The sequence below is a fragment of the Scophthalmus maximus genome, chromosome 20 (genome assembly GCF_022379125.1).
Source record: "Scophthalmus maximus strain ysfricsl-2021 chromosome 20, ASM2237912v1, whole genome shotgun sequence".
Classification (NCBI taxonomy): Eukaryota; Metazoa; Chordata; class Actinopteri; order Pleuronectiformes; family Scophthalmidae; genus Scophthalmus; species Scophthalmus maximus.
The window spans coordinates 10067717-10092304 of record NC_061534.1 but is presented as its reverse complement, the minus strand read 5'-3'; the positions used below and the strand labels follow the sequence as shown (position 1 = coordinate 10092304).

Sequence of the window (24588 nt, the reverse complement as noted above, 5' to 3'; positions counted from 1 at the left end):
ATTAAAACATTTGATGGCCTGTGCTAAATGTTGTACCCCAAAATCATTCATGAAATCAACAGAAGTGCTTTTTTATATCAAACATTTATTTCAATGACCAGATTCAATAAATAACTTTTAACATTGCCTGTGAACATAATGAGCCCTTGATCCCACAGACGCTCTACTCAATGGACCCAGAAAACACCTGCCCACCCGCCCCACTAAGCCCCTCCCCAAATACAGAACCCCATTAGGACTGCCTGAGAACAGCAGCAGCAAGCCTCATACTGGGCTGATGAATATCTCCGCCTTCCAGCGAAGAGAACACCTCTCACACACTGAAACTTATTTTAAAGTCTTTCTGAAGATTCAGTATGGTTGCTTGTTATGGCCACCCCTTCCCAACCACTCCACTCACTATTTGAGTCCCATCAGTCCAATATGTACATCTTGATGCCACTAGATGGCAAGGGGTGACAGAGGAGATGACTTCAAACCTGCCTACAACTCATCCCTCTCTTCATGCTCACTCTCAGCGCCCTCAGGTGGGGGTCCACCCGCACTGCCGTAAAGCTTGCTGATGATGGGTTGAACCACCTCTTCCAGCTCCTTCTTCTTGGCCTGAAAGTCTTCCAGCTCAGCTTCTTGGTGCGACTCCATCCACTCAATCTTCTCCTCAACTGCCTTCTCTATGGTTTCCTTGTCCTCATCCGACAGCTTGCCGCCAAGCTTCTCCTTGTCGCCGATCTGGTTCTTCAGGGAGTAGGCATAGCTCTCCAACTCGTTGCGGGCGTCGATCCTCTCCTTCAGCTTCTTGTCCTCATCAGCAAAGCGCTCGGCGTCATTCACCATGCGCTCAATGTCCTCAGGCGTCAGACGGTTCTGGTCGTTTGTGATCGTGATCTTGTTCTTGTTGCCTGTGCCCTTGTCTTCAGCGGTGACACGCAGAATACCGTTGACATCAATCTCAAAGGTGACTTCAATCTGTGGTACACCACGAGGGGCAGGAGGGATGCCAGTCAGGTCGAAGGTTCCCAGCAGATGGTTGTCTTTTGTCAGAGGACGCTCACCTGAAGAGAGTCAATCATTAAGCTTGGGTTACATTTTTGTATGCATACAAGGAAATTGCAAATGATGTTTGCCATCACATTTATTTAACCCGTTTGCAAGTTATACAATTCAATGTCCAATTCTTACCTTCATAGACCTTAATGGTGACAGTAGGCTGGTTGTCGGAGGCTGTAGAAAAGATCTGGGATTTCTTGGTGGGCACCACAGTGTTCCTGGGGATCAGCTTAGTCATTACTCCTCCAACAGTCTCAATGCCAAGAGTCAGGGGGCACACGTCCAAAAGAACAACATCACCTGCAAGAGAGGAAAACATTTAGTAAACAGGATAAAAACTGAAAGCTTTGTTCAGTGGAACAGATACCACTATATTTAGGGGGGGGACGTACCAGTGTCCTCCTCTCCAGAGAGCACTCCGGCCTGCACAGCAGCTCCATACGCCACAGCCTCATCAGGGTTGATGCCCCTAGAGGGCTCTTTGCCATTAAAGAACTCCTTCACCAGCTGCTGAATTTTCGGGATACGGGTGGAGCCTCCAACCAAGACAATCTCATCGATGTCGGGCTTCTTCAGGTCAGAGTCTTCCAGCACCTTCTGTACAGGCTTCATGGTGGAACGGAAAAGGTCCTGAAAGAGTAGAAGACATGTTTAATAAGCTTGTCAAAAATAATAGTCTATAAAACAGTTAAGATTCCAGTTGCGTGGTTTATATAATGAAACTGATGCACTGAAGAAATTTACCATGTTCAGCTCCTCAAACTTGGCACGGGTCAGGGTCTCAGAGAAGTCTTCTCCCTCAAAGAAGGACTCGATCTCAATGCGGGCCTGGTGCTGGGCGGAAAGTGCCCTCTTCGCCTTCTCAACCTCACGACGCAGCTTCTGCACAGCACGGTTGTCTTTGCGCACATCTTTGCCGGTCTTCTTCTTGTACAGTTTGATGAAGTGCTCCATGACGCGCTGGTCAAAGTCTTCACCTCCCAGGTGAGTGTCACCGTTGGTGGCCACCACTTCAAACACGCCGTTGTCGATGGTCAGGAGGGAGACATCGAAGGTGCCACCACCCAGATCAAACACAAGAATGTTCTTCTCGCCGTCCCTCTTGTCCAGACCATAAGCAATGGCAGCAGCAGTTCTGAAAGACACAGTAAGGGTCGTCTTTTACTATAGGGTAAGGGAGGGAAATATTTTCACAAAATTTCAGTAATGATAACAACAGATGATTTCATTATTTTCACTGGACACTTACGGCTCATTGATGATTCTCATGACGATCAGACCAGCGATGGTTCCAGCGTCCTTGGTGGCCTGACGTTGAGCATCATTGAAGTAGGCAGGGACAGTAACCACAGCATGTGAGACCTGAGGAAAAAAGGGATAATATTAGCCTCAAATATACACCATTAATTTCGGGCTGGGATATTATTTGATGTTTTTTATGTGGTTTTTTTGTACCTTCTTGCCCAGATAAGCCTCAGCAGTCTCCTTCATCTTAGTTAGCACCATGGCAGATATTTCCTCAGGAGCAAATGTCTTCATCGTGCCACCACCAATGTCAACCTGGATATGGGGCTTGCCTTTCTTCTCAGTGACCTAAAGAGGAACATCCATCAACATTAATATCCCCAAGTACATCACTTCAACATTACCTGATAACCTTTTGACCCTACAGCCACAACTTTCACTCTTCAAACCATTATCACCAAAGCTTACCTTGAAGGGCAGGTATTTGATGTCCTGCTGCACAGTGGAGTCGCCCCAAGTGCGGCCAATCAATCGCTTGGCGTCAAAAACTGTGTTCTCGGGGTTAGAGGTCAGCTGGTTCTTAGCAGCATCACCAATCAGACGCTCGCCCTCGCTGGTGAAGGCCACGTATGATGGGGTGATGCGGTTACCCTGGTCGTTGGCAATGATCTCCACGCGACCATTCTTGAACACTCCAACACTACAGGTAAACATTGTAGAAAGATTTATTTATTTTTATATATATATATATATATTTTATTGAGCTACATTCAATTTCAAACAAGCATTAATTACATGGAATTGTAGAACATATCAAGGCAAGATCACTCTTTTCCTTACCATGAGTAGGTGGTCCCCAGGTCGATACCGATCACCGTTCCCACACTGTCCTTCTTGTCGTCGTCATCGGCGATCACGGTGCCGGCGAGCAGCATTACAGCCCACAACAGCTTCATCTTTGCTTCTCTCTGCTCGGATCTACAGAAGAAATCTGTGGAGAAGCAGTACAGCGTCAGAAGAAGGGGAGAAAAAAACGTGGCCGTGCTTCCATGACGTGTGCTTGCCCGTGTGCCTCATAGGTTCACGCCCGCACTAGCTTATGCTAATGCTTTGATGTCATTCACAAGGCTCCAGACCTTTGATTGCCGGGTAAGAGCGGAACTCCCGATAAAATGTCAAATGTATATAATTCTTGAAGGACCACAGGTAATCTGGGTGGAGCACCACCGCCTCTGTCCATTGTTAATACCACTGACTAGTTTTTTTTTTTCTCTCCATCCGCCGGTAGCTAGCCGACCACGTTACATGAGTCTAGTAGACATGCGAGGGGAAATACAGTAAAGGATAGTTCCAGGTTTGTTATTTTTATACAGTCATAGTCACTTGTCCATCTGATTTAAAAGCCACGGTGAACTTGGGGTAAATACACGACTGTCGTCAAATGTTAGCTTAGCTGCCTTCGTCGTTGTAAAAATGTCTTTAAAATGACGCCCTGCGTTGTAGAAATTATGAAATATTACGTCGCCGCATTAATATATTCACAGCAATTTCGTACGTACCTCAGTCGCAGTATTATCGGTCAATTATCGGCCTTGACGTTGCCTCACACGGGTGCGCTCTCGTTGCAACGTGTATCTCTTCTTTATTACGTATTCTAAACTCTGCGCTTCGTGAAATGATGTTGAATGAACGGCGCTCTCTCCATATATAAGCCGTCACCGCTTCCCCGTCGTGGAGGCCCGCGATTGGCCGAGCGGCTGCTCGTTGGAAGGCGCCGATAGGTTAACACCGGCACGCTGGCCGCCGGTGATTTGCACATTTCGGTTCGGGAGCGACGTCACGGCTCATGCCCACTGCGCCGACGCCGATTGGTTGTCTGTCAAATGGCTTCATGCTCTCAGTTGGTGCAGCGACACGCCACTCCACTGACCTAGGAAGGGTGGAATTTTCACATTTCATACATCCAAAGTTAGTGCTGTGGTTTTTATTTATAACGACCCCCGTATGCAATGGACTGACATCCATTCTAAGGTTGCTGCTGTGTCAAGGTGTGTTGCCATTGTGGACACTGTGTTAGGAACATGAATAATAATGATGACTCACTACAGTGAGTAAGGAATGTATAAACCCTGTGTTATATGCATGTGACTAAATAGCCTAAAAGCAGACGCTGTTACATCAGATGAACTGGATTGACTTGACTTTTTATCAGCCAAATGTACACAATGCACCCTTCCTGAAATGGAAGAAACATGTGATTTTACTATTGCATTTTGACATGAGCAATCTCCAGCCTATTATTGCAATGATCACATAGATTACAGATAAACTGTTAACGATACAAAAATTTGCAAATTGTTGACTGTACATATTCATTGTACATACTGCACTGCATTCTGATCTACAGTCTCCTATCTCAAAAAAGTCTAAATAGGTCAAGGTTAGTTAACTGGTTGGCAACACCACACTTCAGTCTGTATGATCCCCTTCTAATGTGTGGACTTACATCAGCCAATGTATGACTTTAAATATAACGATGATAATGTGAACCTATCGTGTGTATATTCAACTAACACAGTCCTCTGTTTTTGTACTTACAGGCCTATTCATCATTATTACTTGTATATTGTATCCTAAATATAATCATTCTTTTATAGCAAGAAAATCTGAGGTCATGGAGTAAGACTAATTCATTTCCAACACAATTCCGCTTTCTTTCAAGAATTTTCTGTAATCAATAATCAATGATATCAATAATCACTGGCAATATTTATTCTGTCTAGAATAAGTCGGTTTTTTGTTAAGAGATTTTTTTGTTTGTTTGTTTTGCCAGAAAATGGCTACATTTATTCTTTATTTGTTTTTTCCATGTTGAGCAATTGATTAGACTAATGTGTGGAAAAGAAATTGTTCTTGCTAAGTTACAAATGAGAAAGAGGGTATGTCCAGCAGAACAGCTGGTTCTATGGTCAAGGACCAAAGTGTTCCACTCCTCTGCTGCTTGTGTGCTGGCCTCGGAGGGGGAAATAGTCACAGGTTTGATGTATAAAGATATTTGAAATATTTTACTTTTCATAGTTGTTAAACCTAAGGGACATAGTTGAAGTGGTTTTTACATTTTATGGCTGATAATTCTTAATCGCTGAGAGTAAATTTTTTATCATTTCAGTGACACCCTCTTTTGTTCTTTTTTACATTTCAAGAGGGACATGATAGGTCATGAGACATAACAGTAAAAGTGTTTTGTTTTTTGTTATATTGATATTCTGCTAAAAAGTTGACATGTATTGTATTGAATAACATTGTACTTGCGAACTTCTTTATTATTGTTTCATTTTACTCTTTTCAGGAGCCTCATTCTCATACACCAGTCTAGATATAGAGCATTGGATCAAAGGAGATCTACAAATTCAGTTTTCTTGCTCAAATATGTTTCTTGTAGCCCCACATTTGAACATTTTACACAGGCCCCTGTGTGTTGGCAGTGGAGGAGTTGGATTGGCTGGCTTTATGAAGCTGTTTAAATTTCTCTCTCAGTTTTACGTCATCCAGTGTAGGAGGAGCTATGACACTGCTTGATGAAAGTAGGAGGAAGTGAGACGGATCAAAAGAATGCAGACATGGTTGATTCCCAGCATGACACTGACAACACAAGTCCCATTAGACCTCTGAATGCCTTTCCTTTCCTTTTGTAATTAGAGTAACTTCTCTGACATGTGTTCATGTGCAGAGATAAATATGTCCTGACGATTCCTCTCTTATATTTGACACATATGTGTGTGTATATACTTTCCCAGAAAATGATATGATGTGGTTCTCTGGTAGAATGCAGCTAAGAACATGTTGATGGATGACATAAAAATATTTTTTATTTAGTATGAATGGTATGAGGTATGAATACTAAAGCGTCTTCTCTGGTCTTCTGCATCAACACATAGATGGATTGCCAAGATATGCATGGATATGTATGGCGCTAACCTATTTTTTTATTTTCTTATTTATTTTTATCTTGTTTTTACTCTGTAGCACTTTGAGATTGCTATTAGCAATGAAACGTGCACTATAAATGAATTGTATTATTATTATTATTATAAGCACTGCACAAAAATGTATGATCAAAAATAGAGACAATTTTTTAGTAAAAATACACTTTTTCAAGTTGACAGTTACTCGCATGTGTATATTGGCTGAGCAAATGATTTGACTTAACTGAACAGACGACTTTTATTTATTTATTTATTTGAGGAGCACGTCCCACCCTGCGCCCCCCAGCGGCACACACCCCGCCAGGCACCACACTGGTGACGTGGTTCGGTCCGTAGAGCTGAGCAGCAGCAGGATGGCCGACCAGAGCAGGCAGACAAAACTCGCTGCAGCCAAGAAAAAGGTAAAGTATTCCACAGCAGGTCCGGCTCGGTGCGATGGGAGCCGCCGGCCCCTCGCTGCCTTGCGGCTTTGTGCTGCTGGTGTTCCTATTCCGCTTTTGTTAGAAATGAATTCACGGAGCAGGGGTGTTGTCATTACACGTCGCCCGACCTCTGCGCCGTCGCCCGTCCCTCCTAACTCACTCCTCCCCCGGCACCTGTGCGCAGGGGAGACCGGTGCTTCTGCTGGGCCTCCGCTGTTAGCATGAACTTTCCCAGATTGTGTTGACTGTGTTTCAGTTTCGTTGAGGCGTCCATATCACCCCACGCCGCGTAGTTAGTCAGCGATTAATTGGCCGCAGCCTCCTTGTCTGTTCGTTTCACGTGTCTTTTGTAACTAACGTAAAATGTAGTTATTAGCTAACCCCAACATGCTAACTACGGCTGGTTGGCGTTAGCCGCTGGGCTAACACCAACAGTCGGTGGTGCTGTGAGTGCAAAGACAGCAGGCGGGCAGCGTTCTGTCTCGCTTCACAGGGACGGCTCGGCTGTCTGACAAAATAGTCTCCCAACGGGAAGAAAGTAAACACAACGCTCAGCATCGTGGCGAAGTTAGCTGGACAGAATGACGCGGACTGTTTTGACAGCTGACACCCCTCATCCCCGTCCGGCCGTGAGCTTAGCCAGAGAGAGATGGCCTGATCAGCTGTTAACTGTTAGCTTCGGGAAGCGACTCGTCAGCAGGCTTCTCTTTGCTGCCCTGCAATCGCCCTGGGTGAGTGGTCGTGGGGAGAATACTTGATACTTGTTAGTTGATTAACTGTAGCGCCCCCCCCCCCCCCCCCCCCCCCCCCCCTTGGCTCTCCTCTGGTCCCCTACGACAGCTGTCACAGGCCTCTTGGCCAAACCCACTCCGGCACGGGAAAGTATGTTTTAAATGTCACGTGGGTAAACTGCAAATAGACGATGTTGCTTTGCCACAAGTTACCGACTTGTTTGGTTTGGAACGATAAGAATCAAGTCAGAGTGACAGTCAGTGAGTCGCTGGGCGAGGTTATGCATTCCAGTCTACTATTTAAAACCTCATCTTTTGTGTAGCTGGTGCATCGTCACAGATTGGGAGCAAAGCATCCCCGGCTTCATCTCAGACCCCGTTCACATCTCCTGATTCATTGAGCTTGACAAGAGCCACCAGTGATTAGGGAGGACTTGCTCTAAACGGAGTCTGCGAGGATGTCACCAGGGAGCAATTTACAGAGGCGCACTGCTGCATCTGAGTAGATGAAATAAAGAAATGGTAGCAGAGGATTTTTTTTTCTTTCTTTCTCGGTAAATAAATACTTGATGTATTCCTGTTCACACATCTGTTGTTTCCTTCTCTCATGTGCTGCTCAGCTGAAGGAGTTTCAGCAGAAGAGCTCCCCTGCTGGTGGAGGAGGGGAAAAGGGTGGAGGAGGAGGAGGTGGAGGAGGAGGAGGAGGCGGCGGAGGAGCAGGGGCCAAGAAGAAGAGGAAGGTGAAGGGAATGGGCCAATTCGATGCACCTTCAACAGATAGAAACTCTCCAATCAACGTAAGTCAGTTCAGTGTTTCCTTTACTTGTTATCATCCGCTCGTCATCCTGACCTCCTTGGTCAAACAATTCTCTTCCTTTGTGCTTGACAGTCTCTCTGTGTCCTCGGTGTGTCTGGACACAAAGTTAGAAAACATTTACCCTCAGTCTAAAGGAAAGATTAGTAGTTGTTTTGTGTGAATCACACAACCTGCATCGTGTCGATAATCAAATGCAGAATACTTGATGTGCTTTATTGTTTGTTTTCTTTAACTCAAATGACTTGTTACGGCCTGCTCGGCAATTGATTACAAAAAAGTAGCTGGTTGTGAACTGATATGGCTCAATTACTGTCAAGTTGGCAAATGCTTTCTTCCAGGCTATTGAACAAACACAATGCCAACAACACAGTAGCAGCGTCAACATCCATAGTATTTGCTGGCCAGGTTATCAGTGAATATGTTGTTTATTCCAAAAGGACACAAGAGACAGATAGTTAACCCCCAACCATAACAGTTGTTGGGTTGTAGTACAAATTAAATGGGTGAGATGTTTTCTTAAATAGTCTAATCATTTTCCTTCACACATAGATATTGTGTATCTATCAAATCTGTCCAGTCTTGCGCAGGAAAGAAACTGTTTGTTCTCTCGCTATTGATAGTTTTTGGCTTTGAATTCTGCTCGAATTTAAGTGACTGAATTTGGACAGGTTATCCTTATCAAAATGTCTATATCTGATTTGTAATAATTAAATCATTATAATGGTGGAAGAAGTTGTTTTTAATATGTCAAAATTAGCTTGCGAGTTTGTGTGCTGGGTGAGTTGGCTAAGAGAGGACACAGTTCGGCATGTGACTCCATCACATAGCTTGCTCACCCAGGGAGACGGCATGCAGGTCAGTTTTCCACAGACCCTGTCAGTCAATAGTTTTCCAATCCTATTTGGAATCTGGGCCCGTCAAAGCTCGAGAGCTCGCTGCTTAGTGTCTTTGTTTATCCTGATGCAATTTTTTTTTCTAAATGTATTTTGACAGCAGTCTTACATTCTGACACGGGACACACAAAATTGAGACAGAGTTGGCAATTATCGGTGCAGTGAGTCTGAACAGAGGAGACATTTGGTCTACTGGTGAAGGGATTCTTATATTTACCTAGTAAACTTTCACTGCGCTGTGTTTAAATCTTATTTTTTTTGCCTTTGAGACGGTATACTTTCAAATTGAGAGAGTAGGCAATTCATTTTTGTAGGTTATGAAAACAAAGAAGGTTTAGTCTGTTAGTTTTTACAGCTGATTTTAGAGAAGCAAAATATTTGTGTTCAGGGATAATGCCTCTCCATAAAGGCAATATTTAGGAAAAAATGATGCACTGTCCCAGGGCTCTTTTTCTTTGGATAGGATTCCATAGAATACAGCTGATCAGATTGACTGACCTCTTGGACGAGCCGTACAAGCCCCAGTTTCTCCTCATCACACACCCTCCTCTCTTCCTCCTCCTCCTCCTTAGATTTCTCGTAGCAGCTGGCTTTCTGCGCCTGTTTGTCTGTATCACGGTCACTTTCTCTCCTCTTTCGCAAATTTTTCACCCTCCACCTTTGTTTCTTCTTTCCTGTAGTTTGACAGTATTCTGAAAGCAATTAGTCAAAGCAATGGAGTAGCCCTTCCTCCTTATGGCATCAGTCAGGTGAGCCTCTGTCTATCTCGCTTTTCTTTCTTCGTTACCTCCCTGCCTGTTTTTTTTCTGTCTCTGCATCCCTCTGCTGTAAATAGGCCCTCTTCATGTGGCATTTAATATTGTACCTCGCTTCCTCATTCTTTCTTCCCTCTTGTCTCATGTACACGTATTCATTATGTCACATGAACCAGAAAGCATGAGACCAAATTTGAGTTCATTCTTGCATTTGTGCTGTCCTTTTGGGTCCATGTCAAGAGTGCTGCATTAATGGTTAAGAAACGTGGAGGGTGTGTTTTTGACGTGCTGTTGGTGAGTTCACAATTCAAAGTAGAAGTACCTTGAGGATGGGCAGAATATGAACAGAGGGCGACATGAGTCCCAGCATGGCTGTGTTCTCTGCACCTGCTTGCATCATGCAGGCATGCATCCGGGAGAACAAGAAATATGTGTCAGTTTTAAATTTTATACCATGATTTCACTGCTGCTTTTGTGCTTGATGCTGTTTTTTCTTTGCCTTATTTACATGCACCCATAAAGGTCTTACTTTTATTGCAAATCTGTTGGTTGCATCAAGTCAGAGTAGGCATAAACTTTATACTTTAAAGTATACCTTTGTTCTAATTTATACTTTATCGGCCAACCGTCATACAGTATCGGTCGGGCTCTACTTGCTTGTCTCATTTCTTTCAGTGCTTTCGGGTCAGTAAAACAGGCAGTATCAGCGAAGCAGCAACCACTTCCAGTAACAGAGTTTACATTAAAGTGGTCTGTTAGCTAACTCAAAAATAAATACCAAAAATTTGCTACTATTTACTGGTAAAAAAAACGTAGCAGTGTGGATGTTGCCTAAATTATTTTTCCTGCATGTTTACACCTAAGTTTGCGACATCTTTATTGTCTTGCTGTTGCTTTTTAATCATGACTACTCTTTTTTTGGGCATGAAACCAGTGTGTGTTTTTTTTGTGTGTATTTGGCACCTCAGAGTTTTGCTGACGTGGAGCCAAGGGGGTCTTCAGTTCCTCAGCTGCTGGAGGACCCAGGGGGCGAGCCTGGCCAAGTCTCGCCTGTGTCTAATCCCGCTGTGCCTAACGCTACTAATAACCCTGAGTCTGTCGGTCACAACACTGACCTGCAGGTGTGTGTCTCACTTTCAGTAATTTTCTATCTTTCTCTCCTTCTGTTATTCTTACTCCTGTCTGAACATCACAACTACTTTTAGCTTAAGCCTCAGCATAATGACTCACATCAGTATGTTGCCAATTGCTGAATTGTTGCTAACGTGTGTTTTTTGAAAACAACCAATTCACCACATTCCTGCTTTTGTTTTTTGTGGTGTTTTTTTGTGCTTTATTTGCTCTTTTATCGCAAAAAATATTTTCGCTTAAATGTTGTCAATGTATTATCTTTCCCATCACACTGCTCCCTCTCTCAATCTGTCTCTCTCTGCAGGACTACCCTGATACAAATGGCAATGACAGTTTAACCGAGGAAAATAGGTGGGGTACCTGACTCCTCACTGCCACGCACACCCATGGCATCTTGTTATGGAGAAACTCACCTCACAATACAGAGACATAAATAAGCACAAAATGTTTAGAATTTAGATTTGAAGATTTATTGCACATTGTATGCAATTGTAATAATGTGTGTTCAATGTGATGTTATTCTGCAGACCACTGTCGTCCACAGAAAGCCTGCGGCAACTCTCACAGCAACTGAACGGCCTGGTTTCTGGGGTATGTCTCTCACTCACTCACTCGCTCACACGTCTTTGTCATAAAGTGGTGGGCTTTTAATAATAATACACCACCACTGTTGTGCAATTTTAACGAGGGAGTTTTCCATCCATTCCTGGCAGGAATGCACAGGAAGCCTTTTCAAATTCGCCAGTTGCTCCAAATGGCCTTAAGCACACTGGTGGCATCAACCGGTGCACCAAGCCTCTGAACTTCTGTTATGCAAAGTCAGCAGCAAAACACCATGTGAAGATCATTAGACACATGCACAATATTTCATATGAATGTTTACAGAGTTATAAATGAAAAAACTATAGAAGTGTTAATTTCACTCGTTTATTTAAAAAAAACATATGATGTTTTCTCTGTAATTGCATTAATGTGAGGGTCTGTGTCATTTCAGTCCTCTTCTGCGTATGTGAATGGAGATAGTCCACCTGTCAGTGAGCGAGAACTGGAGGTAAGCAGGAAATCTAACATTTTCTGTGAACTAAAGATTTGTTTTGACATTTTAAACCAAAATTACGGGAGCCATGGCAGTTACAACAGCAGCCGCGTCATATGAAGCATAATTCTCTGCTGTCTGACGCAGATACATTTTTATAGCTTCTCTTAAGCATGGGTTAATATTAACTAAAACTCAATAAATTATCAACACAATGTGCCCAAAATAGATTCTCTATGGCATCTGTTTATTGTTAGTTATGGGATTTTGCACCAGCGAGCTATCTCAAATGGGAAGCCTCATGTTTTAGCCTCGTGAGTCTTTTTGGGAGTGGGACCTTCCTGGCTTTTAGTAATTTAATGAACCACACACAGTACATCACAGTTACTTCCCTCAGTGAGCTCAGGGCTTCAATTTATTATAACTTTATATAACTGTGCAAGCCAACAATGGTGGTGAAAAATATGTATGATACTGTAGTTGCCTCCTTCAACAAGTGCTGCACTGGTGGTTAAGTCTCAGTTATTGTTAACATTTGTAAAAAGACTGCTTGCTGGATGATTGATATTTAAAGACATGAATACCACTCAACTCAACAAATGAATTGGAATTTCCATGAAAAATTTAGACAAAATAGTTTTTGTCCTTTATACACAGTAACTGGTTAAGTGGTCTTTCTCGAGAGGGCTATAGAAGAGATACAGAAATTTAATGTTACCCAGAAATCTCTGTTTTGCCCTTTTGCACCTTGTGAACTGGGCAGAGACTTCATCTGACAAACTGAGGTCCTGTGGATCCTATCTACATTTTGCCAATGACACCTGAATGGAAGTTTATTAAGACCTCACTGTTTTTCAACATCATGTATTTTGATTATTTTTATCACATTTGATTTTTAAAAAAAAAAACACTTCTAAAGCTAGTATTGTTTACCCTCATGTTAACGATTCACATAAAAAAAGTCTACTTTATTTGACTTTTGCCACTGCACTTTATCCCTCTCTCTTATTTATTAATTTATTTTTCTTTCCCTGATGCATGTGTGCACGTGATAGAGTCGGAACCAGGAGCTGGCAGCCGCCCTGGAGTCCAGCAACCTAACAAACTCTGAGCTCAATACCCAGCTAGACCAGCTGGTAAGCGTGCGCGTGAATGTGTGCGTGCGCGTGCATGCGTGTGTGTTTGTTTGTGTGTAAATTTTTGTGCACACCTCTGTGTGACCGGAGTAAACCAGAACTAATCCTTTCACTATTTATCACCACATCAGTGCAAGTGCTGTATCACCTTGAGTGACCACACACTGAAGTCATGCATGGTTTTCATGTTGTTTATTTATCTTTAACTTAGATTGACTTCAATTAATTCATAACCAAAGCACAAAGAGAAGTTTAGGTGCAGATCTGTAATAACCTGATCATAGATGCATTATATTAAGACGTTTGCCAATTTAACTCACTAACAACAATAAGCTAATATACATGTAAGTATGAACATAAATAACCAGCAAACCAGGCTCATTATTTCAATCCCTCCTCCCTGGCCTGTCTGTCATTCAGATGAGGTCTTTAGTCCCAGAATTGTGGTTATGTTTTATTGAAGTGTGTTCAACTGCTGTGGTGATGAAAGACAAGTGGATCATTCCTAAACTTAAATTTATGTCCTGACAGGCTCATCAATCTCAGGGGCTGACCGATCAGCTACAAAAGGTACACAAGTAGTTATTTTATTTCCCTCTTTCTGTCTGCTCGACTGTCTTTTCATTCCTGTCTTCATTTTTTCCGGTCTGCTGACTTTTCATTTCCTTCCTGGTCATACCCAAACTTTTTTTGTTATACTTTCAGGAGCGAAAGGAATTTGAGCAGAGATTTTCAAAAGAGCAGGGAGCCATGCGGGAGCAATTACAGGTAACAGATGGAGAACAGAACCTGCCCGCTCTAACTGTCCTTCCTTTGTGTTGAGACAATTTGGTTTGTGTTGTGATTTTAAGGACACAGCTCGACTCACAGAACTGTGCTCTGTTTGCCTTTTCTTTGTCTCAGGTTCACATTCAGACCATTGGTATACTGGTATCAGAGAAATCAGAGCTACAAACTGCACTACAATACACACAACAGGCTGCACGGCAGAAAGCAGGTCTGTGTTTATCGATTGAGCGGTGCATTAACTTAAATGAGAAAACCTAACCTGCAGCAGGAAATTAACTCTGTGTGTGTGTGTGTGTGTGTGTGTGTGTGTGTGTGTGTGTGTGTGTGTGTGTGTGTGTGTGTGTGTGTGTGTGTGTGTGTGTGTGTGTGTGTGTGTGTGTGTGTGTGTGTGTGTGTGTGTGTGTGTGTGTGTGTGTGTGTGTGTGTGTGTGTGTGTGTGTGTCTGTGTGTGCATAGCTGAGGCAGAGGAGTTGAACAGCCGTCTGCAGGGAACAAAGCAGAGGGTGTCGGAGCTGGAGCGAACTCTCTCTTCTGTCTCAGCACAGCAGAAGCAGTTTGAAAAGGTTTGCGGTCGTTAAGCTCCCTGTTCTGAGTTCACTGTGAAATGCAGAAACAAGATATAAAACCAACTTACTTAACTCACAATAAGGTGCATGAATATAAAAGTGTTACCTATATCCTTTGTTTTAGGTTGAAATCATTTTCTCAGATTTTCTGCTGTCCAAGTGTCTGTTATATTTAATAAATGTGTTCTTGTTTTTTTTGCCTCCAGCATAATAAAGAGCTTGAAAAGGAGAGGGACGGCCTGAGGCTCGAGGTGTTTAGAGTGAAGTAAGTCTATTAGTCCTAACATACTCAAAGAGATGTGTATACATTTTCCGTACCAGGAGATTTTCTAAGAATTCAAATCCATCAAATTGCACATTAAGCAAGTTTCTATTCAAATTTGTTACGTTAGAAATGTTAAACAATCTCTGCACACATATTTTGTGTTTGCAGCAATGTTAGCGAGGAGTCGAAGCAGCAGAGCTCAGAGTTGTCTGAGCAGTTGAAGCTGACAACACAAGAGAACGGAGCGATGAGGCTGGAGGTGGAAGATCTTCGCAAGAGGCTTGAGATCACCGACCTCATGTTGCAACAGGTGTGTTAAAGCATAAGCTCAACATTTGCCGCCAGACGCACGTTAAAACACATCACCTCTATGGCCAATCTGTGTCCAAAAGTGTTTGGAAATAGTTCCAATTGTCATATGTTTTTTCCAGTGCTCCAGCCAGTCGGATCCCAGCAGTGCCAACCAGCAGGCGCAGTTACTACTGGAAGAGAAGCAACAGCTGGAGACGCACAACCAGCAGGTCTGTGTACAAACACCTTTCTCTGACATGTGACTACACATCCTATCTGCCTGTCAGTGTGGATACTGAAATGGAATAATTGATGGAGTTGATTCTGATTCAGGAAGACGGAAACCATGGAAGACTTAAGCAGAAGTATTTATTATCAGAGCTCAATATTGAAGAGACATCCGGTTCGCTACACAGATCAGCAGGTTCACAGATCAGCAGGTTCACAGTGTGTGGCGTCCCAACATTGTCTGCCTATCTCCTGTCTCTGTAGTGTATTTAGCTTAGTCAGAGTAATTTTGTCCTCTCACCGCGACCATGACACCTCCCGAGACAGCCCACCCACTGTTTCGACTTGCCATAGATAAGATGACTTTGCTTGGTGCCTGAGAAAGCTCATCTGAAGAGCTTCTCAGGAGTACAGAACAAAAATCAGCACAAATGATACCAGTTAAAATGTTTTGAGTTGTTGCACATGTTTGATTATTTGATACATTAAGGTTGCAAACTGACATTTCTTTTTGAATCATTTAACAATGAACCAGCCGAGGCGACCATGAAATGTGTGTCTGAACTCTCACGTTATGTTTTGTTAACCCAGTTTTCTCCTTCATGTTCGTAATGTTGTAGCTGATGGAGTCGATCGGTCAGCTGCAGACAGAGAGGGACTGTTATGCAGAGCAGATCCAGGAAGAGGGCCGTCTATGGAAGGACAAAACAGAGCAGCTGTTAACACAGGTAAACCATCCAGTAACATCAGCATAAATTGACTATAACTTTAAAAATAAGAGTGATATGTTCTTTGTTATTGTTGTTTTTTAAAAAAATTACATTTTGGTGTCAAACAGATGATTTATTAATGTGTGTCAAATATTGTGCAGGTGTCATTGGTTGCCGATGAGAGGGACAGAAACATCAACCGAGTCCAAGAGTTGGAGGCCAGCATCACAGAACTGAAGAACGCTGCAGGTATAAGGAGCACACAGCCAGTCATTTGTTTCCTTCTACTTTTTCTTACTGTGAAAGAAATTAGATAACTGGTTACCTGATGATGGGAGTAATGGAATTGGTTCTCCACAATGTACACCTAATAAAGAAGCTTGTAAGATCAAGGAGAGCAAACTCCAGGGGGCAAAAACACCTAGAGCACTCTTAAATTCATTAGGAGTCTTTAAGTGAATACATTTGTTAATGCTGTAAATCAATCAGTCAGTGTGCTTCAGTCTTTTTCCCTCCCAGTGCTGACAATTATAATTATTGTCAGTTATCCACACAAACTGTTTTTTTGATGGCAACACGTAGTTTAGCATTCATTTTGAAAGCTTTAGCATTTTAAATGCAGGGCACATGCAAATTGCACCACTAACTGTAGAAATCCATTTAACTGTCATCTACCTCCATCTTTTCCTCCAGCGTTACTGGCCCAGAAGCGAGAGCCTCTGGACAATGCAGAACCTCAGTCCTCGGGCCCATCGGAGAGTGAGGTAGCTCTGCAAGATTCTATCAACAGACTACAACAAGAGAAAGAAGCCCTTACCGCACAGTACCAGGCACAGGTATGCATTACATTGTCTTCTCCTATCCCAAGCATCCTAATATATTAACCAATTTCCTGTGATCCACATACTATATACAACAAGGGTCTTTCAGCCCTAACAGTTTTAGAGAAACGCAGCCTCTGTAATGTCTCCCCCAGCTGAGGGACAACGAGCAGCTGAGCCGCCTGTGTGCAGAGCGGGAGACGCGTCTCGACGAGTTGGAGCGGCAGGTGGAGAACCGAACCGAGGAGGCAGAGGACCGCCGTCGCATGTTGGAGGATGTTCAGTCAGACAAGGCCACCATTAGCCGTGCTCTCACACAGAACCGCACTCTGAAGGACCAGCTGGCTGAGCTACAGAACGGTTTTGTCAAACTGGTGAGGATGAAAATCCTGTCAATCTGTCCTTATTTAACAACGCATTTACTGTCTTGCCTTGATTTCCTATATCCCTATTCAATTTATCTTCCCTGCATCCTGCTCGCCCTCTTGCATTTGAATTAGTCTATTATTATTATTTGGGTTATTGTTTTAAGGTTTTATCAGGGCCCCTGTAACAAAGAGTTACAGAGAAGTATTGATAACCCTAATTCATGTTCCTCCTTCCTTTTGTACAGACCAATGAGAACATGGAGCTGACCACTGCCATCCAGTCAGAGCAACACGTGAAGAAGGAGTTGGCTCGCAGGATGGGTGAACTTCAAGAGGACCTGCATAATGTCAAGGAGCAGGTATGATCACACTCATAAACAAATTTCAAACAGGTGGAAGATTGCTATGGAATTTTCATTTGTCAGTTTTTGGGCTTCTGCTGAGATTTTACACGTCCTTGTCTTCATCCTCTTGGTGTTACTTCCATCTCCCTTCCTATGCCTCCAGCTGGAATTAAAGAATCAGGAGACCCAGGGTCTGATGGAGCAGAGGGACCAGGTCGTGGCTCACCTGCAGCAGTACTGTGCTGGCTACCAGGCCCTGGCGTCGGAGAGAGAACAGCTCCACCATCATTATCTGCAGCAGAGCCAGCTCATGGACCGGCTGCAGCACGACGAAAGCCATGGCCGCACTCAACTGGAGATCAGCCACAGTCAGCTCAAACAAACGCAGGTGAGTGATTCGGCATTGAGACCATTTTCATCAACTGTTCCATCAAAGACTGTTTCACTGCAGCAAAGTTGATGTGAGTGTGTAGTTGACATCGTCCCCTTATAGAACAAACTGCTTTACATGGTTTGGATTCAGGCCGTGACACACTGACGGTAATAATCAGTTCAGAACAGAAGTAACTTCTAATCTCAATGTCCTGTGAAAACTGATTTTCTGTCACTGTCCTCTCTTTGTCTCTCTCATGAATTGTTTATTCTTCACCGTTTTGAATGACTCGCTGTCTCCCCCTGCAGGACCGTTTGGAGCAGTTGGTCAGAGACAACGAGGAGCTGAAGACTGAGGTGAAGGAACTTCTCAATGGCTCGGCTCTCACATCATCCAGAGACCAAGGTAACATTTATCTTTTTACTGATCTGTTGTTATTTTTCCCCAATATTGTTTTTTAACTGTCATTGTCAAAACTTTTTATGTTCTATTCCTTTGTATGTTCGCATGTTACCGTCACAGGATTCATCTGGTTATGACCCACATTTTCAACAGCATAATAGCTTTCGTGCCACACATTGTGAAATTTGAAAGAAAAGAAACAAAAGTCTAGAAACTATAAACTGTTGTCTTTTACAAGAGGAAAGGACACAATGTCATTGATGGAAAGCACCTGACACCTTTTCCTCGTAGATCTGCAGGACCTCCAGTTCAAGCTAGACCTTTTTATGGTATTATTAGAAGTGTAAAACATGTTTTCGGGTCATTGGGAAACAAATTAGACGAGGTTATTAATGGGAACGGTTGCACACTTTTAACATGTACCACGCATAAGCAGGGGAAGAAATAACAGCAGTTTAAACCTGTGCGCCGATTAAAAGCAATGAGAGTCATCATTTTCTGCAATCTCACACTTTGACTGTGACCAATTAGTGTTACAGGCTGGAACCACACATTTAAGAGATTGGAAACAATGTCTGTCTATCCATCTTGATTATATAAAAGTCTAAACAGCTTTAATGTGTCATTTATGTCGTGTAGGAGATGGAGTGGAAAGCCATTTCCTGCAAGAGAGTCCAAAGATGTCCTCCTCCATAGTTATCCCAGAAGACTTTGAAAGCCAGAAAGAGATGGTGAGGAAAATGTGTTGTTTTTCTTTGCTTTGACTGTTATTACAAATATGGAAGGCCACATTTCAAATTGCTATGGGCAAGATCATGTTTCAATGCTAGTATTATAGTGGTAATGAACTTTTTTGGAATTTATTTTTTTATGCAAAAAAAAGGACAATCAGTTATATATATTTGAAAGGCAGAAATCACGTTGAAGTGAGAAAAAGGTTACAACTACACAAGACACAAAGTTTGCTTCCTCCCACCGTCCTCGTCACCACTTCCTGTCCCGCTTCAGGAGGAGTTCATCCGTGGAGCTCTGGCTCAGTTGGAGGACGAGAGGGACGAGGTCAGAATGCAACTTGAGGAGGAGCACAGGCTCCACGTGGCTGCCCGGGACCAGGCTACCTTGGCACTCAGCCTCCAACAGCAACACCACAGCCACCAACCTGCTCACGACCACCATGATGAGCATGATCACACTGGCATGGGCCAACACAGTCACTGTGAACACGGCCACGAGCATTCAGATGAACATGGCCATGGGCATTCAGGTGAACATGGCCACGAGCATTCAGGTGAACACCGCCACGAGCATTCAGGTGAGAAGAGTTGAGTATGTTTATATTTTGCAATGCCTTCTGGTTATGTAAGTAAGGTATGTTGGATTCAGTATGTGATTCAAACACATCGTCTGTGCTGTCTGTGGCCTAGAAGGAGGAGTGCCAGTGGAAGTTCACCAGGCCCTGCAAGCTGCCATGGATAAGCTTCAGCAGCGCTTCACCTCCCTCATGCAAGAGAAAGCCGACCTGAGGGAGCGGGTGGAGGAGCTGGAGCACCGCTGCATCCAGTTGTCTGGAGAGACTGACACTATAGGTGAGACTGAGTTTTGTTTTGCCTCTGTTCTATATCTTAATACTCTTCGTCACCATACATGTTTGTGGTACGATGACGTTCCCTCGCGTGTCTCTCCAGGGGAGTACATAGCCCTGTACCAGAACCAGCGGGCCATCATGAAACAGAAACACCAGGAGAAGGAGCAGTACATCAGCATGCTGGCCCAGGACAAGGAGGAGATGAAGGTACCTTTTATGAAAGTGACCATCGATGCAGTACAATGTGGTTTCACGTAGTGTTTGTTGTCTCTCTTACTAATATTCAGAGCCTGTATAGACGAAGGGAAAGATTGATCCTGAGGGACTTCGCCTTGTTTATGAATTTTCTTCTTTCTGTAAAAAAACTGTTATAAGAATTCTTAATCCTAATCCTTACCGACTAAGTAATCAAAGGAAAATGTGATACTTTTTTGATCGTTTTGTGGGGAAAAAACTTTCCCCCCCGGCAATAAAAACCTTCCTTTACAGTCTTTAGAAAGCTGTTTTTGTAATGACCAAAACTTCACATATTATTTTTTCCATCTCCCGTGTTAAATTAATTTCCTGCTGTCATCAGTAATCATGTTCAACAGACGCTACAAGAAGTTAGCTCTCCTCCCGACTGACTGCTTTGTCCCAACTGCCGTGTCTCTGCTGTGCATCAGGCGAAGCTGGCGGAGCTGCAGGATCTAGTGATGAGATTGGTGGCAGAGAGGAACGAGTGGTACAGCCGCTATGCCGGAGCCGTAGCCGGCGTGAGCACAGCCAACCCTGACCTGCTTCCTGTCGGGGAGGTTCACGCTCATCCGGAGCACCAAGCGCACACGAACACGGCGCTAACTGCCGCCAGTGGAGAAGGTAGGTACGGCCGGGATAACGCGTGGTGCACTACGCTGCACTCCATGAATCCTAAATCAATAAATAAACAGTTTTGTCATAGCCACAGAAAAGGTTTGAATGAGACTGTATGTCACTGTGGGAGAAGTTATTTATTATACTAGCCTGGCATTGTCACACCGATTCATATTTGTGAATAGGTCTGGAACCTCTCAGTTAATGGAAATTTGTCTGAGTGAGAAGGCGAGTCGAACCTTCTGAGAGCAAATCAACTTAAATATACCTGAGCTCGCTGATTGTTCTGGTTTCCACGATAGAATTATTCAGCTTCTTATTAAATGTGAATAATTTGACTGATTATTAGAAATGCAATGTCACCCAAAAAACGCTTCATCCCAGTGTCTCATTAGCATAGAACTGCGCTCCATATACATGTTGTGTCGATGTCGGTCTTCCTGTGAAGAATAAAGACCACCCACTTATTCCGCCCTGTGTCTCTCTCGGCTGCAGAAGCCATGGAGGTGGTCCCTCTGTCGGAGCCCACCACGGGCCCGGAAGCCTCCTCCTCCTCCTCCTCCTCCCAGGCGCTTTCGAGCGGATCATCCCAGACGGACTCCAGGCCCCTGGGGCCCAGAGAGGACGGCACCGCCCAGCAGATCATGCAGCTGCTGCAGGAGATCCAGAACCCCCAGGGAGCGCTGAGATCGCCCCCCTTCCTCGGGGAGAACCCATGCATCCCCTTCTTCTACCGGCCCGACGAGCAGGATGAAGTGAAGATTCTGGTGGTGTGAGGTGTGGATTTAACAAAGGCGCGCGTGTGTGTGTGTGTGTGTATGGGATATTGGACATGTCTTGAAGTATGGGGAATATTAAACAACACCATGTTTATAGCTAATAGATCATATTCACAAACACTTTTGTGATGGAAACTTTACAAAACCTGTCACAGATGGAAGAATGTCTACGGCCCATTACATGACAATGCCCCCTCTTAGTTTTGTGCGTGGTTACAAAAAAAGAAAAAAGGAAAGAGCATTTTCTTTCTGCTCTTTTTACATCTATCTTTTTTTCCCCATGATGCTCTTCCCAGAGAGGAGGTAACCAGTATTCCGAAACATATTCTGATTATTCTCTTCACAGCAATTGTTTTTATTCCCATCCCCTCTCTCGTCTCCCATATCACACATAAGTGCAATAAAGGGGCGATGTATTCTGTGCCCCCCCCCGACACAGTACTTAAAGAGCTGTCGGGAAATTAGCAGCAAATCTCAGTTTTACACAATTCACTGCACAAATTTGCCAAAAAAACAAAACAAAGGAGCATCATGTTTGAATGTAATAACCTGAAACCTGTAATTGACCTGTATGTCTGTATGTATGTGTAACATGAAGAGAAGTGAGGAGGAGGCGAAGGGTGCAGTGGGATGAGATCCGGTCGGGCGGCGGAGTGAGATGTAAGTGAAGTCAATAAAGGAAATGTAGTTTCAAAGTCGAGAGTTCTCGAGTTACACGATCAGGCAGAGGAAGGCTTAGGAAGGTGTTGCAGATTGATACTGTTCCTAAAACTCCCCCCTTTTTTCTCTCTCTCCATTGTCTTTTTTTCATGCTCTTTCGAACACTGAACACGAGTCACATGTTTGTACAGTGCAATGTGTTAATATATGTGAGACCTTCGTGTTGTAACGATGTTAAACATCTCGTGAGACCGAGAGAAATCACCAATGTTATTATTTCTGATTTAGTGAGGATAGATGCAATTTAAAGACCCCATGAAGAAAAAAAAAAGAAAAAAACAAGTTGAGTCGAGACGTTGTTGAAGGCATTTTTTTCCTCCATTCTTGCTGTAAACAACAGTGGAGAAGGAGGATTTCTTCAGTGTGATTCAGACGCTTGCTGTTGCTTTCCACACTGTTCTTTCATCAAGTCTTTCTACTTCAGCTTTTCCATCAGCATGATAGATGTTAAGGTACAGTAGTTGAAGAAGAGTTAAAATTGTGTATTTGCATTCATTACAAAATACTCAGTAATCACAATCTCTATCCAAACCACTTCCATCACTCTAGTCACATAACTTTTTTTCATTTATCACTCTTCCTCATCACTTACTTCTGTCTCATGGGGTCTTTACAGTAATTGACATTATTAATAACGAGAGTCTGTTCGTTTTCTGTTACGTTTTTCTACACATCAAGTGATGAATCGATGCACATCCTTTACAACTGGAGTGTGTGTGTGTGTGTGTGTCTGTACATGTGTGTGAGCATCTGTTGTACTTAAGTGTCGAGTTGTCAGATAATTAATAAGTACGATTGCACTAAAAACTGTACAAAGCTTCTCCGTCAGCTCTGTTTCTACCATTGAGCCTGTGGAGAAATGAGATGAATCCTATGATGCCTCACTCTGACGCTGAGGGTTCCCGCTGAAGCAAATTCGTGGCATTGAAAGTGAGTGTGTGCGTGTGTGTGAGAGAGAGAGACCAAGGTGTGTAAATATGAGGAGAAGATGGTATTGTCGAGACCAGTCTCTCGGAAGAGGTCGCGATGTTATTCCCAAAAGTGTGGGACCAATCAGAATATATGAGAAAATGAACAACTTGTCTTTCCCAAAGTCGAGAACTAAAAAATCATATTTCGCAATTCTCACATTGTCCATCAATACATGAAATAACCTCCCTTTTTGCCGTTAAATAAATGAAGTAGGAATTAGGGAGGATCCCAACATTTCGACCGACTCCACACTAATTCTTTTTTTTTTTCCAGAGAACATGACGGGCGCTCGGCTTTGATAGAGATATAAGATGCTTGTGGATGGATGGATTTGGTTTCTATAGTGTTGGACTCTTTCCCTTCTACGGCCACTGTAATAATCGAGAACTGCACCAGCGCAGCTCAATATTTCCAAAGACATCTGCTCTATGAGAGTCTTTACAGGATTGCAATACTTTAGGCTCCTCTTATATTTGGATGCGTTTGAATTTCGAGATCCTGTTGGGAGATTATTTTGAGGGAAACCACATATTTGTGAAGTTATGACAAAAAAAAAAGCATCAGTGCATATCCTGGTGTTTTGAGTCTATTACAAAAAGCAAAATGTATTTAAAGTTTAAGGTATATGCGGACCGTATGTACTTGTCTACCCTAAACCACAGCACTTTGCCAGTAACAAGGTGGTTTCTAAAAAAAAAAGTACTTTACATCACATTATTCTTGGTTTTAAAATCCCTCGCTTCTTAGCATTCTGCCCCTTTTTGGTTTCTCTTGAAACGTGCCACAAATATTTTAGATTTTGATTTTTGGGGGTGGTCAGAGCAACAGGTATGTATTTACACACAATAAAAACCTTTTAGAGATGTTTGGGGACTTGAAAATTAAAGCTTTCTGATTCACTGTTAAATATGTTCTGCGTGATTGAAACAAATAGTAATGAGGAAGCATTTACTGTCTTTACTGTAAAGGAGGCAGTGTACATACTGTAACTGTGTAACATATTGTATATTCATTATGCCTGGTGTGTGTGTGGAGGGGGGGCGGTGTGTACGAGCGGAGTCGGGTTGTTGGTGGTTTCTGACTGGCTGTGATTTAATACAAAGATCAACTAGAAAAGAAAAATCTATTTATTTGACGCAAGTTAGAATCTCAACTAATCAGTTTTAATGTAAAATGGAAGTGACTGTTGGGTGGAAGTGAAGGGTTGTTCAGAGAACTGATTTGTCCGAGGGCTGCTTCAGATAGAAGCTTTCTGATTTTTTTTTTCTTTCCTTGAGTAATAATTTATCACCTTCTCCTGAATAAAACTGATTGAGCAACATGA

At 43.1% G+C, this 24588-nt stretch overlaps 2 protein-coding genes across 8 annotated transcripts; one reads left to right on the top strand and one right to left on the bottom strand.

Annotated features, from left to right (window-relative positions):
* Positions 1 to 65: 65 nt before the first annotated feature.
* hspa5 (heat shock protein 5) lies at positions 66 to 3988 on the bottom strand. The gene is made up of 9 exons (XM_035608312.2): positions 3852 to 3988; positions 3133 to 3283; positions 2761 to 2992; positions 2503 to 2640; positions 2297 to 2409; positions 1792 to 2182; positions 1440 to 1677; positions 1180 to 1347; positions 66 to 1052 (listed from the first exon to the last, which is right to left on the bottom strand). The coding sequence occupies exons 2-9, from the start codon at positions 3246 to 3248 to the stop codon at positions 484 to 486; spliced, it is 1965 nt and encodes a 654-aa protein (XP_035464205.1). The 5' UTR covers positions 3249 to 3283; positions 3852 to 3988; the 3' UTR covers positions 66 to 483.
* Positions 3325 to 24588, top strand: golga2 (golgin A2). 7 transcript variants are annotated; one of them, XM_047329451.1, is made up of 29 exons: positions 3325 to 3646; positions 6538 to 6679; positions 8052 to 8228; positions 9822 to 9890; positions 10865 to 11017; positions 11332 to 11378; positions 11555 to 11618; positions 12022 to 12078; positions 13119 to 13199; positions 13731 to 13769; positions 13905 to 13967; positions 14103 to 14196; positions 14445 to 14551; positions 14761 to 14819; positions 14988 to 15129; positions 15251 to 15340; positions 15959 to 16066; positions 16210 to 16297; positions 16742 to 16884; positions 17025 to 17243; positions 17483 to 17596; positions 17745 to 17969; positions 18263 to 18359; positions 18996 to 19087; positions 19365 to 19677; positions 19781 to 19942; positions 20042 to 20148; positions 20607 to 20799; positions 21289 to 24588. In XM_047329451.1, exons 2-29 carry the CDS (start codon positions 6632 to 6634, stop codon positions 21567 to 21569), a joined length of 3432 nt encoding a protein of 1143 aa, XP_047185407.1. In that variant the 5' UTR covers positions 3325 to 3646; positions 6538 to 6631; the 3' UTR covers positions 21570 to 24588. The 7 variants fall into 7 exon arrangements, with proteins under 7 accessions (XP_047185407.1, XP_047185404.1, XP_035464192.2 ...); XM_047329448.1 differs by lacking the exon at positions 3325 to 3646 and adding an exon at positions 3948 to 4260 and having other exon boundaries at positions 19365 to 19644; XM_035608299.2 differs by lacking the exon at positions 3325 to 3646 and adding an exon at positions 3948 to 4260 and having other exon boundaries at positions 19365 to 19668.